This window comes from Stegodyphus dumicola, chromosome X1 (genome assembly GCF_044657685.1).
Source record: "Stegodyphus dumicola isolate Sdum_Otavi_A_Nest chromosome X1, ASM4465768v1".
In the NCBI taxonomy this organism is placed as follows: Eukaryota; Metazoa; Arthropoda; class Arachnida; order Araneae; family Eresidae; genus Stegodyphus; species Stegodyphus dumicola.
The window spans coordinates 183,187,341-183,200,698 of record NC_140780.1 but is presented as its reverse complement, the minus strand read 5'-3'; the positions used below and the strand labels follow the sequence as shown (position 1 = coordinate 183,200,698).

Sequence of the window (13,358 nt, the reverse complement as noted above, 5' to 3'; positions counted from 1 at the left end):
GCTGAAATTTATCAGCAACAGCTGTATCAGAGCTCACAGCCTCCCCTTGTCGTACAACACTGTGAATACCGTTTCTCTTTTTAAATTTTTCGAACCCTCCACGACTTGCCTTAAATGCCACCTCATCTTCAGTCAACGTACCTGGTGTTTTTTTGGAGAAGATCCCAGTACAGATTAGACTTAGCACAAATGATAGCTTCTGACACCAAATCGCCTTTTCAAATTTTATCTGCTTCTTGTTAATCCACACCAACGACAGCTTCTCAACATCTAGGAGTTTTGGAAGGTGCTTGGAAGTAATGGTAACTCCTTTGGGCACATCAAGTTTCTTAATTCCTTCCTTCTTCTTCAGAATAGTGCAGATCGTCGATGTTAAGCGGCTGTAACTTTACCAATTCCATCACTCTTGCACCATGCATATGTTTATTTATGGCTTCCTTCTTTTTCACTGCAGCACTAAGGTAACAATCTTCTTGGGAGGAATTGCAAAATAATTATTTTCATGTTAAATGAAAAAAAAAATGAACTCACAAGCTCACAAACATGTAGACTTTTCGATCATGTTGTAGCTCGAGGTTCTACAGTACAGAATTCTCCAGATAATTTTGACATACCTTGTAACTGGAAGTATACGTCCAGGATCAATACTTTACATAATTAAAGCCTTAACCACCTGAACATCCTGTATACATTAATGCATCAGATACTTTGCATTTTTTTACAGAATTATATTGAGGCAGAAATAAATGTTTGTTTGTGTTTCATTATATTTTAAAACATTGCCAAAAGTTTTTTTTTTTTTTTATCTCAAGCATTTGGCAAAATTCTAAAATATAATGCAATAATTATCTTATTTTCTATGCATTTGAAATTTGCACATTATAATGCTTCTTTTTAAATAAAGACCTGTTTGCCTGATTCAAAATTTTATTCATTTTTCCTCAATTTTTTGCTTTACACCTTTTTAGACTACTACATTTTCCCCAAAACAAAATGAATCTAAACGAAATTCTGCTATAAGGGGAAAAAAATTAAACTGAAAACTTTCCTTTATGCAATGGTGAGGGGAAAAAACACATTTAATTAAAAAAGAGTACATAAGTGTACAGTAGATTTGCAGAATGTTTGATGGCCTGTTAAAATCACACAGTATAAAACCATTTGTTGGTTTTAGCAGTCAAAATACTCTTTTACTTGAACCTTTTCACATCAGCCAAAAACCTCGAATTTTGAAATCAGAACAGGTAGCCATACAAATAACACATGCAATGATCTGATTGCTATCAATCATTATGATATAATAATAGAACTGGCCTCTTCTACAACATAGGCCTTATATCATTTACTGACATTTATATAATTCACTTCTTATATCACCACACCCAATGGGTCAACATATTCATTATCAGTGTCACACTAACTTTCAAATTTTCCTCTGCATTCACCTTTTCAAATTTTAGTAAGTAAAACTATGATATAGCTACATTATGTCTATTTATGTGGACTATGTACATATCATATTCTCACTTTTGATTTTATTTTAAGAATTCTTTAGTTTCACAAACCCAAACAAAAATCTGTGAATCTTCAAACTTTTCCCCGTGTAAATTTATGGTAACTTCTTCATCATCTTACATTATTTTGGCTGATGAACAGTTTTATAGAAACGCTCTTTCTTTACTTGTATACTGTAAAGTAGGGGAAACTTGCATTTGGATCAATATCAGTAAATAAAATACATTTAAAAATAATATGCAGAATACTAATTTACCAGTAACAACAACTTTACAGTTTCCATTTTCAAATCCTCTCGTATCTACAGTAAAATGTGCTCCTTGTGACAAAGAAGTCATTCTTAAAGATGATCCAGTAACCACAGACTGACTGCTATCTGTAACTTTTATGTAACAAGGACTACCTGCACAAAAATTAAAATAATCCTTTAGAAAATTAAAACCATAGAATACAACAAAAAAATTTTATTTATAACAAAATTAAGAGAGTGGACAAAGATTCATACCTGGTACAGGTTCTCCATTAAATTTAACACTCAAAGTATGAGTCTGTGCTTCAGTAGGCTTAAAATTTACTCTAAATCTGGCATTGCCTTCTGACTGAACATAGTTTGGAACATTTCTACCACCAACTGACACAATAATCTCCAGGTTTCCAGCTCCAGCTTGACTTGCATCAACTAAAAATTGACATAAACTCAAGCACTGAATTTTAAAGCAAATATAAAACTGTTCATTTGCATAAGTAATTCCATGTCTATCAGTTAAAAAGTAGAAATCAGCAATAATAATGAACATTCATATTTGTAGATGCTTATCATTATATATATTTTGCTAAGCCCTTTAAGTTGATTACGAAATTTAAACCACTGCAACAGAATACATCATATGAACATAAAATGTATTAGTACACCAGACACAATAAACAAGAAATATTTGCTTAAAAGAAATAAATTAAAAATTAAAAATAACAAATCAGAAATGCTCATTCAAACATATTTCAGCGGTGCACTCCAAAAATGTAATTTAGAGATATATAATGTGAAAGAAAAACTTTCTTATGTTTTATGGTTTAAGAAGTATTTGTATATTTAATTGTTCCTTGACAATTTTAAACATTCAACTGCAATTTTTATTTTTGGAAAGGAGGGCTTTCTTTAGCATTTATAACTATTCATATTTTTATTAGTAGTGTATTCACCTGATTTGAAACTGTGAAGTTTTAATATTCAGAGATTCCTCTTACACAGTTCTTTCCAAATATTTTCCATAAGATATCATCCTGGATCTTGCTCTCCAGTTCGAAATATCACAAAAAAATCAGATTAAGATTTCATGATTGCACTGGAAACACAACGTCCATGAAGACAACTCAAATCCAGTTTCGTAGCATTATAGTCCAAATTACAGCACAGTAATGAATGCATCATAAATAAATGTATCACTTAATATGACAGGTGTATCACTAAACAATTGGCTCAGCCCCTGGGTATGTTTAATTGCTCATCCACAGGGCATGTGTAATTGCTCAAGAATAAATTTAGCTCCCAGAATGTAGTTCTCAATTCAAGTGTTAAATTTTATCTTACTTAACGCACTTTTTTTCCCACTGGAGTTGCATTTCCTCTGCACAATACTATATTATTTAAGGACCCTAGCAATATGGTGAATCAAAGTCAAAATGTTGAAGGACAAACATGACTACAGTCATGGCTAAAATATTCCTTTTTCTTGTTAACATTTGCAGCCACGAATATCTTCATATAATCAGTGCCTGTTCTAGAACATTTTACTTTTTAATGTCACAACAAGAAGAGAAGTAGCAGATAGCAGTCTAGCTAGCCTGAAAAGCAGAAAGTAAGCGTGATGTGTACAAATTGACAGCTTAGAACAGAAAAAACAGTTATGGTTGCAATTAGTTTTCTCTTGCTTTATCTGGGTTGGATACTATGTATAAGTTTCAAATATTATTACTAGCTGATATATAAAGTGTGTGTGTGTGTATATATATAGATATATAATAAGTAAGAAATTGAGAACCCATCCTACAAAAAGACCCAAAAAGAGTGAAATTCAATACAAATAGGTTTTAAAAAATCCAAAAACTACAAAATGAAAATTAAAGGAACATGAGATTAAAACATAAAAATAATAAATACTTCAAAAACATACCAGTACCAGAAAAAACATAAAGAAAAGGAATTCAATTAGATCTGATGTAAACATTACTAAGAGGAGGATACATCACAGTTACAATCCCCTTCCAACTTGAAAATCTTTGTGCTTCTGTATTCAAAAACAAGCTGATGAACTATTCTAAAGTTTTTTTTTAAAATAAAACAAGTTCATCCAAAAATTTTGACGTCCTCCTCGAAGTAAAGAAAAATACACATTTTAATCGAATTTAAAATTGAAAGAAGTAACAAAATTAACCAAGAATATGAATTTAAAACTTACTCAGAGGAAGAAGTAGCAATCCAGTAATAAAAATAGTAAACACATCCATTTGAAAAAATGTTCACATTTGAAGAAAGTAAATAGTTAAGAAAACTTTTTTATGCAATGTAAGATTAAAATTAAATTGTACACATAGAATCTACTAGATAAGAAGCAAGAACACCAAAATCAAAGTACAAAATTCTAAACAATTAACAATAACTTTTAAAATGATGCTTAGGTTTGCCAGTTTGGCTTCAATGGGAAAACAAACTGCTGAAGGCAGGTTAGAAATCTTCTAAAAGGTGAATTTAATGCTTGTAAGGAAAATTTTAAAAATTTTTATATGAAAGGAAAGTGTAGACAAAAGTAAAAAAGAAGAAAAAGAAGAAAAGATACAAATGTTAGAAAAGTAAAGTATTCACATTACGGTCGTATCATGATGACTGGAATGTAGTAGGCTGCAAAAGTAGTAGCAGCTTAAGTCAAGAAAAAGATGCAATAGAAAAAAATAAAAAACTATAAAACTCTCTAAAACATCCTTCTTTTATCCTTCTCTATTTGCGCTTTCAGATAAAATATTCATACTTTTAAAAAAAATTTATAGGATGTAGACTACTGCTTTTTTTTTTAAAGTCTGTTAATGAAGTTAATTGTAAATTCATTTTGGTGATAATTACAATTTCTTCTAGCTATTGTTCTGTTCCAGAGCAAAATTCTTTTATTTTGTTAATTTGATTTATAACTGTATTTTCAATAACTTTTTTAGAGAGGAAAATTAAATTATCTTCTTTTTGTCAAAAATTCTGTTTCTTTACGATCATAAATGTTAAGATCAAGATAATCAGTTACTAAGTGATTTTTATTGTTTTTTTTTTTTTTTTTTTTTTTTTTTTTTTTAAGTTTAATAGTTTGGGTATATGCTGATATTTTCAATAATATTATTGTTGGCTGTGATAATGTCATCAATACATTTGAAAGGTGTATGAAATCATTGAAATCATTATCAAAGAGGCATTTTGGAAATTTAAATTTTTTAGAAAATAAAAATAGGTTACAAAGATGAGTTAAATATGAACTTCACATTGGAATCCCATTTGTTTGTAGGTAAGAAATTTTGAATGCTTTATGTAGTTATTGTAAAGCAAGAAATAGAGGAATTCTTTCCATAAATTTCTTAAAAACCTCTGATAATGATTTCAATAATTTTGAAAACAAGTTCAGATATACTGATGATATTCCATTCAACAACAAGAATATTATTGAAAATATCAACATATACCCAAACTATCTTAAACTTAATAAAACCAATAAAAATCACTTAGTAACTGATTATTTTGATCTTCACATTTATAATCTTAAAGAAACAGAATTTTTGACAAAAGAAGAGAATTTAACTTTTAAATTTAAACTACAATAAAACTTTTAAATTGGTACTTCCATAATCTCTAAGAAAGTTATTAAAAATACAGTTTAGTTATAAATCAAATTAACAAAATTATTAAACTTTGCTCTGAAACACAATAATTAGAAGAAATTGTAATTCTCACCAAAATTTTAAAAGAAAATAAAATTCCAATTACCTTCATTAACAGACTTTAAAAAAATCTCGAGTGGTCTACACCCCATTAAATTTTTTAAAAGTATGAGTTTTTAATCTGAAAGCTCAAATAGAGAAGGATAAAGAAAGGTATTTTAGAAGGTTTTATACTTTTTGCGTTTTATATTTTTCTATTGTATCTTCTTCACTCAGCTGTTACTAACTTTGGGGCCTACGATATTCCAGTCGTCATGATAAGCCAAGGACGTGAAGATTTTTACTTTTCTAACATTTGTATTTTTTCTTCCTTTTCTCACTTTCCCCTACACTTTTCTTTTATTTATATAAAAATATTTTTAAAAAATTTTTACAAGCACTAAATTCACCTTTTAAGAGATTTCTAACTTGCCTTTGCCAAGTTGTTTTGACAATTAAGTCAAACTGACAAACCTAAGCATCATTTTTTAATCGAAAGATTGTATTAATTATTTCGAATTTTGTACTTTGACTTTGTTCTTGCTTCTTTTCTAGTAGATTCTATTTCTGCAATTTTATTTTAATCTTACACTGTGTAAAAAAAAAAATTGCTTAACTATTTACATTCTTCAAATTTGAAAATTTGTTCAAATGGATGTGTTTACTACTTTTACTACCAGATTGCTACTTTGTCCTCTGAGTAAGTTTTAAATTCATGTTCTCAGTTTACTTTATTTTTTTCAATTTTAAATTCAACAGAAAGGTCTATTTTCAGGACTTCAAAATTTTCGAACGAACTGTTATATTTTTGAAAAACTTTAGAATAGTTCATTAGTTTATTTTGAAGACAGAAACGCAAAAGTCTTCAAGTAGGAAGGGAACTGTAATTGAGTCTGATGTATCCTCCTCTTGATAATGTTACATCAGATTAAATTGAATTCCTCTTCTTCATTTATTTTTTCCTGGTATTGGTATATTTTTTGAAATATTTATTATTTTTAGGTTTTAATCTAATATTTCCTTAATTCTCATTATCTATTTATTGGATTTTTTAAAAATTCATTTGTATTAAATTTCACTCTTTTCGGGTCTTTGTGTAAAACAGGTTCTAAATTTCTTACTTCTGTCTATACTGATAATTTTCCGCAGCATACTGCACAAGAATACTTTGAATAATTATATTTTAATAAAAACCTTTTTGTGATATATCTACATATATGAACTTGCTTATTTAGCATCATTTGCCAATAATAAAAACAAATTAGTGCTAATATTCTACAAAAATATAAATGAAGATTAATCTGGCTGTTAATCCACTATAATCGAAATGGTTATATAAAACTGATGCAAATTTAATTTTTGAAAAATGGGGCCAGGCTTCGAGAAATTTTGAAGATTATCTTGCAGTAAAAAGATACCTATCATACTGGAGACATACTTTAGTATATAAGGTAGAACACTTAAAAAAAAAATTGTTACAGTTTGGAAAAATTGTCTATTGCCTAACTAGGTAAAGTGAAAATTTCAGATATACTTGTATCTTCCATTCATGCATCACACTCCGATTAAATTTGAATAAAAATTGAAATTTTTATATTTTTCATCAATTGTTTTTGTTACTAAACTCACTACTATTGAAATGTTGTATGTCTTAATGTGAATTCTGGGGCACAGAAACATGAAAGCAGTTTTAAACCTGTAATTTTAAATTATTTACAGTTTAAAAAAAGCTAAAAAACATAACTTTTTGCAAAAATAGCAACATAAATTTTACTAAAAAATTCGTTAAAGTTTTACAAAATATAAAATCTATATAAAACAAATTCCAAATTTGGGATTTCAGATGCCCATCTTCGCAATAGGATTACGTCATTCAAAATTGGATGACTCTAGATACCATTGTTTTATCACGATACGAGAAATATACATACATTTATGCAGATTTTTCATTATTTAATTTCTTTAAATATAATGCAGGACTCTTAACATTTTGTGGCAACAGTTTGAAAAGTCAACTGACATTTATAGGAGTCTGAAGCAAAATGCCAAAACGAAAGTAATAGTCCTTTGGGACTCAAATCCCTTTGGATTAATAAGTGTTTTTTTTTTTTTTCGGGGGGGGGGGGGGTTCACTGTATTGCACATACAGACATTACACACTTAATTTTGAAAATTTGGTGGGATAGTTGCAATATCTCTCCTTCACCAGAGGATGAGGACATCAAAAATCAATTAAAGATTGACATATCATTGCAACTAGATTTCCTTGTCACACCCACGCTGCAGAACGGTGTCAAACTTGTCACTGAGAGCATATAAAAAAAGTGTGCGGCAGTGAGGCAAGAGATGGTTGATTATGACGACTCTCCTATCAACATGTATTATGCCAGCATTTAAAGAAAAAAAAAAACTAGCTTTAATCTTACGAATAAAAATAAATTAAATGATAAATGTATTTAATTTTTGTTTACTAAACACAAAAAATAAAATCAGAAATTACGAAATATTGCTATTTTTACAAAAAAAGTGAATTTTTTTAGCCTTTTGCATAAACAATAAAAAATTTTCAATTACTGGTTCTTAATTTTTTGCATTCCCCAGGTCCCAAAATTCACATTAAAAGCAAATGCATTTCAATAGTAGTAAGTTTCGTAATTATAAAAAATTGATGAAAAACAGCAAAATTCTGCTATTTTTTAAAGCTTTGAGTGCAATGCGCGAATGAGATATATTTTTATATAAAAACTTCTTCATTTTGTGCAGGTCAGCAATATGCACCTTTTTCAGGGTATAGCTATACAAAACTACAAAAAAAAAGTGTTTTTCTGACCCATTCTATTGCACATACAGACAGTACTCATTTCAAGTGATAATTACAGATTAAAGATAATAAAAAATTGCGGTAAAAAAAAATCAATGCAGTAATCTCTTGTACACCACTGCATTTTAGCAAGCTGCATCGAATCACAAGTTTCATATATGCAAATAACTGCAGTTGATTTATGAAACTTAAATTCAGCAAGATTTTCCAACTGGTCAAAGGGTACTTTTGTACATTAACAGGACATCAGCAATACTTCAGCATGTTTGCATAACCTGGCAATGGTAACTGATTGTGCATAATAACCAGCAACATTGAAACAAATCATATAAAAGTTTCTTAGTTATTATACAATAGAATCAGAACTATTATACAACAGAACAGAAATATTGAAGCAGTCATGTTTATGAACTACTACAGTAGCTTGTCAAGTACAGTATTTTAAATTATTTGTTATAGATAGAAAAATAATTATCTAGAAACTTATAAACCATTCTACAATACCTTTAATATGTATTCCAAGCTAACAGAAATTATTTGTAACTTATACTAATTGCATCAAAACGTATTTATGTCTTACATATAAACTTCACCTTTTGCTAAATTCTTTTTTACAAATATATTTTTTGAGCACACAGAAGGTGCTTGAAAACTTTCAGAACTTAAAAATCTTATCTATGAAATCCTAGGGTTAGCAGATGTTATAGCTGTCTTTCAAGGTTGTAAATTATGACTCCAACTTTGTAGTCTGTTATTTTCTACTCAAACGAGTGCTATTTTCCTGCTAGCATTTAAGCATGACAGGAAGTCAGAAGGATGAGGGCAAAGAAAATCATACAAATTTCAGAAAGAAAATGCACGATGTAATATCTCGTTCAGAACACAATCAGTCACATCAAAAAACAGGCAAAATTTCAAGGATGGAACAAATTGAAAAGCCTTTCTTCTTCATGGAATTTTATGATCATAACCCTTGGAGACTTAAATTTGAATCAAACTCTGGGATTCTTATTGCTTTATCAACATACATTTAGCTCTTAACCCGGGAGCGTGCGCCTTGGGTCCAAAAGACCAGGCTCGTGTTTTTTGAAGAAAAAACTGTTACTCTTCAGATAAGAGTGCTATGATCAAACCAAAATATTATGATAGAACTTAAAAAATATGCACATTATAAAAATTAAAATTTTACTTTATATAATATTTTTATGAAATAATTTTTTAAGGAATAGAAATACGTATTAAATTAATATAGAATTTATTAGGAATTCCTTATATTATTATTCAGGAATTATTATTCAACTTTATTAGGAATATAGTGCCTGAAAGAACATCTTCCTCAGAAAGCTTCGTTTTTCCTCAATTGTTATGAACTCACAGACAGTGCCATATTTCTGGCAGTTATTCACAAAAATCTCTCTTACAGGTGCAAGTTTATCAGATTCTTTCTTGACGATGCGAGTTCTTATGTCATCAAAATACAAACATCTTCATTAAAAAAAAAAAAAAAAAAAAAAAAAAAAAACGTTTGTAGGACATAGGTTTGTGGAAAATTTCCAACCCGGTTCCGTCTATTTTCCACAGATTCCGCACATTTACATGAGCTGACTTATGTCACAAAAATATAAAAAAACACCTATAAAAGTGCAAATTTCAATTAGAGTTGTGTGACAAGCATATCTCTTGAGAGCTGTCAGAAATAGTAGCAATATAAATATTTGTATAACTGATGACTTTCAGCAGCATTTGTTCACTTAGTAAAAGTTCCCACGATTCATTTGGAGTCCGCACATATATTGCCTTGCCGATGTTTCCAGGCAATTTAGTGATAATTTTATGAGCAGGAGTTCTAACATCAACTTTTGGCTTTTCTTTTGACCATTGTTCCTCCCCCCCCCCAATAAAGCAATAAAGTCATTCTCATTTTTGTTTTCAGAATGCATCTCGATTTCTGAATCAGTATCATGAGAACTAAAAAGTTCACTGTAACTTTCATCATCAGTTTCTTCAATGGAGTCTTCAAAAGTTGATACATCTTCTAATACTTTTTGTAAATGTAACTCTTCTTCCTTATAGGATAAATTATGTGACATGTTTGCAGCTTTCTGTACTACCATAAAGGAACTACATTACAGGAATATGAATAGAACAAACTGAAAGATCAAAACAAAACTTTGAATCAAATTTCCAGCGAAAAACTTCGGAAACATAAAGAGGATGGCCTTGGAAGAGACACCACAGAACCACAACCACTTGCAAAAAATAGAGGTCTTTTCAGAAAGGTTTCTTTAATCAGGCAGGTCCATTGGATCCCGCGCGTGCGTTCACGGGTTAAATTCAGTTTACAGCCCTTCAAACTGTGTAGAATCAACTGGATTTTTAAAAAAATCAATTTTAAGTTCAGGAAAACACTGGTTTCCAAATCTGTTACAAACTAACGAAGCATCTTCAATGAAACACTGAAATTATATTACATAAACCAGCATAAAAAATTACAAATGCTTTAGCTCTTTTAGAAGTATACAAAGTTAAAAAAAAAAGAAAGAAAGAAAAAAAAAAAAAAAGAAAAGAAAACTAGTAGCTAAACTGATGTATGCAGAAAAATGAAAATATATAACAATATTTTGATAATTTATAACAGTTACAAATATATAACAAATCTAACAATATTCTGCAATGCAGCACTGTTTTTAAAGATTTTAAAGAAATTTTAAAACTTTGCAAACTTTTATCAGGAATTTGCCTCAAGCAAACTTCACATTTAAATTTTTTTCCTGGGTTGTTCATATTTCACTAATAAACTGCTTTTCAAATACTTAGAATCAACTCAGCTTGGGATACCTTCCTTGTAAATACAGTGGCAAATGTGTTACACAAGGTTAACTTGAACCCTCTGAGCACGGGATCTGTAAACAGTGTACTCAGCTTTTATCCTGAACATATGTATGGAATATTGTGTTGGTAGATACTGGGATTTCAATTGTGATCAGTTTTTGCAGCAAGAAAAGGTATCAGATTTCACCCACAGACAGAGTGTTAATTATCAGAAATCTTTATAAAATTTAAATAAACTGGAGAAAGCTTTTGATTGCAGATAAAGTATACAAAAGTAAACATTCCCTTCTCGATCACTTTAAAAAAAGTTATTTCATGGTTTAATACCATTTATAATTTGAATTAAGACATACAAAAGAATATTAGATCTTTTAATAGCTGAGCTTCAGCCCCATATGCTACTCAGTGGCTTCTTAAATTAAAAAAAATTTTAGTACTATTTGGGGTTAATAATTAATAAACGAATTCCTTGATCAACAGATATTCAGCTCTAATATCCTAAGCTATATTATACGCAACTATTATATTCGGTAAATACCAAACAAACAACAGAAAAAATTGCCCAATTATTTTGTGCTATTAAGATAAAAATTATATAGTTAATACAACACTCGAACAGATTTCTCAATTACCTTGAAATGAAGTATGTTCATTAAAAGATATTTTATAGAACATCTACTTACTGCTGAAATAAACAGGCTTTCCAACAACTCCAGATCCAATATCTGTAACTTTCACACGTGATGCATCATATACTTTCACCAAATATGGACTGGAAGCAATAGGTTGCCCATCAACTCTTATATCTACAGCATGATCCCCTTCAAAATTAATAAAAAATTTTAACAAAATGGCCATACTTATACCCAATAAAAAGTATTTATGCTCAATATATATATATAGAGAGAGAGACATATATTAATACAGTCAAAAGTCGTTAATCCGGACACCAATAATCCAGAATGATCTATAATCTGGACCTCAAAGCTACAAACTTTTTGTGCATGCATCAATGCATAGTGCATTCACGCATGTGCATATGTATGTGTGCATAATAAGTTTACGCATGCACGTTTAATGTATAATGGACTGTATAAGCTAAGCTAAAATTATCTAATTATCTATTTCAGTTAATGTTGTAGATTGCGTTGTTCCTTAATCTTCGAATTGGATCTGGCTTATTACTTTTTTGCAGATTGTTAGAGAAATTTTATAAAAGTAAGCTTGAACTTTCGATTATGTCAAATAGAATTTCCAATGCTGGAGCTACCAAAGGATCTACAAAGCGAAAGTATGTTTCGATGTCAATCAAACAAAAAGTGGAATTTCTGCAAAAAAGGGATAAAGGCATATCCTTTGTTTTTCTAACCATTCCGAAATCTGTGTATCCATTTTACGCTGCTCTGCGGGAGGGGGGGGGCATCGCTGTGCGCAATGAACTGGAAGTTGATTTGACAGCACTATTTTTATCTTCAGGGCAGATGTTTTTATTTTATTCGGCTTATAATTCCTTACTAAATGTAGTATTTAATCTCGATGTGCTCCGCCTTTGATATGATTTAAATCAAATTCCTCGTCATCATAAATATCATGAGTACACATCAAATAGTTTTCTGGTTGCAATTTTGTAATTTCGACTGTAATGTATGCTTTACGCATGCGAGCGTTGAAAGAAATGTTTAATAAAGTAAACAAATAAATATTAAGCTTTTTTTGTCAATTTTGACACCCTTTAGATCATAATTGCTCTTTATTTCATAAATTACGGTTTAATATTTTTAATTTTATAATTTCTGCATGCCATCTTACCAGATTTAAACTGATGATCTATAATCCGGAAAAATCGATAATCCGTAATCGCCGAAGTCCCGACGAGTCCAGATTAAAGACTTTTGACTGTAGTTCTCATGAGGTGGTATCCTGAATAAATAAACCTAAGACATCAAAAATGTCAAGTTTCTGGATTAAAATCATTAACCTGAAAACAACTATTAAATTTATTTCTTCACGCCTATATATATATATATTAGTTTGCCTTTATTCTTTATCTTTCCCCTTTCAAAAACTCACCACAGGCAAACACTGAAGCAATTTATTTATTTATTGAAGAAAACAGGAGAAATGTAATCTGAATCAGTCCTCATACTTGCCAACCTATGACACTCAAAAATCAGGATATTTTTTTAAGAAATCAGGAGATTTTTCACAATGTTAAAAAGACTTTTTAAATGATAAAAAT

The 13,358-nt window shown here is 29.7% G+C and overlaps 1 protein-coding gene across 2 annotated transcripts in view; it reads right to left on the bottom strand.

Moving 5' to 3' along the window:
* Positions 1-13,358, bottom strand: part of jbug (filamin-type immunoglobulin domains fbug) — a 347,148-nt gene that overhangs the window by 77,628 nt on the left and 256,162 nt on the right. For both annotated transcript variants that reach the window (XM_085807591.1, XM_085807590.1), the window contains exons 29-31: positions 11,803-11,940; positions 2,021-2,194; positions 1,772-1,918 (exon numbers count right to left, since the gene is read on the bottom strand). In XM_085807591.1, the coding sequence (XP_085663717.1) occupies positions 1,772-1,918; positions 2,021-2,194; positions 11,803-11,940 (459 nt within the window). The remainder of the gene's footprint in view (positions 1-1,771; positions 1,919-2,020; positions 2,195-11,802; positions 11,941-13,358) is intronic.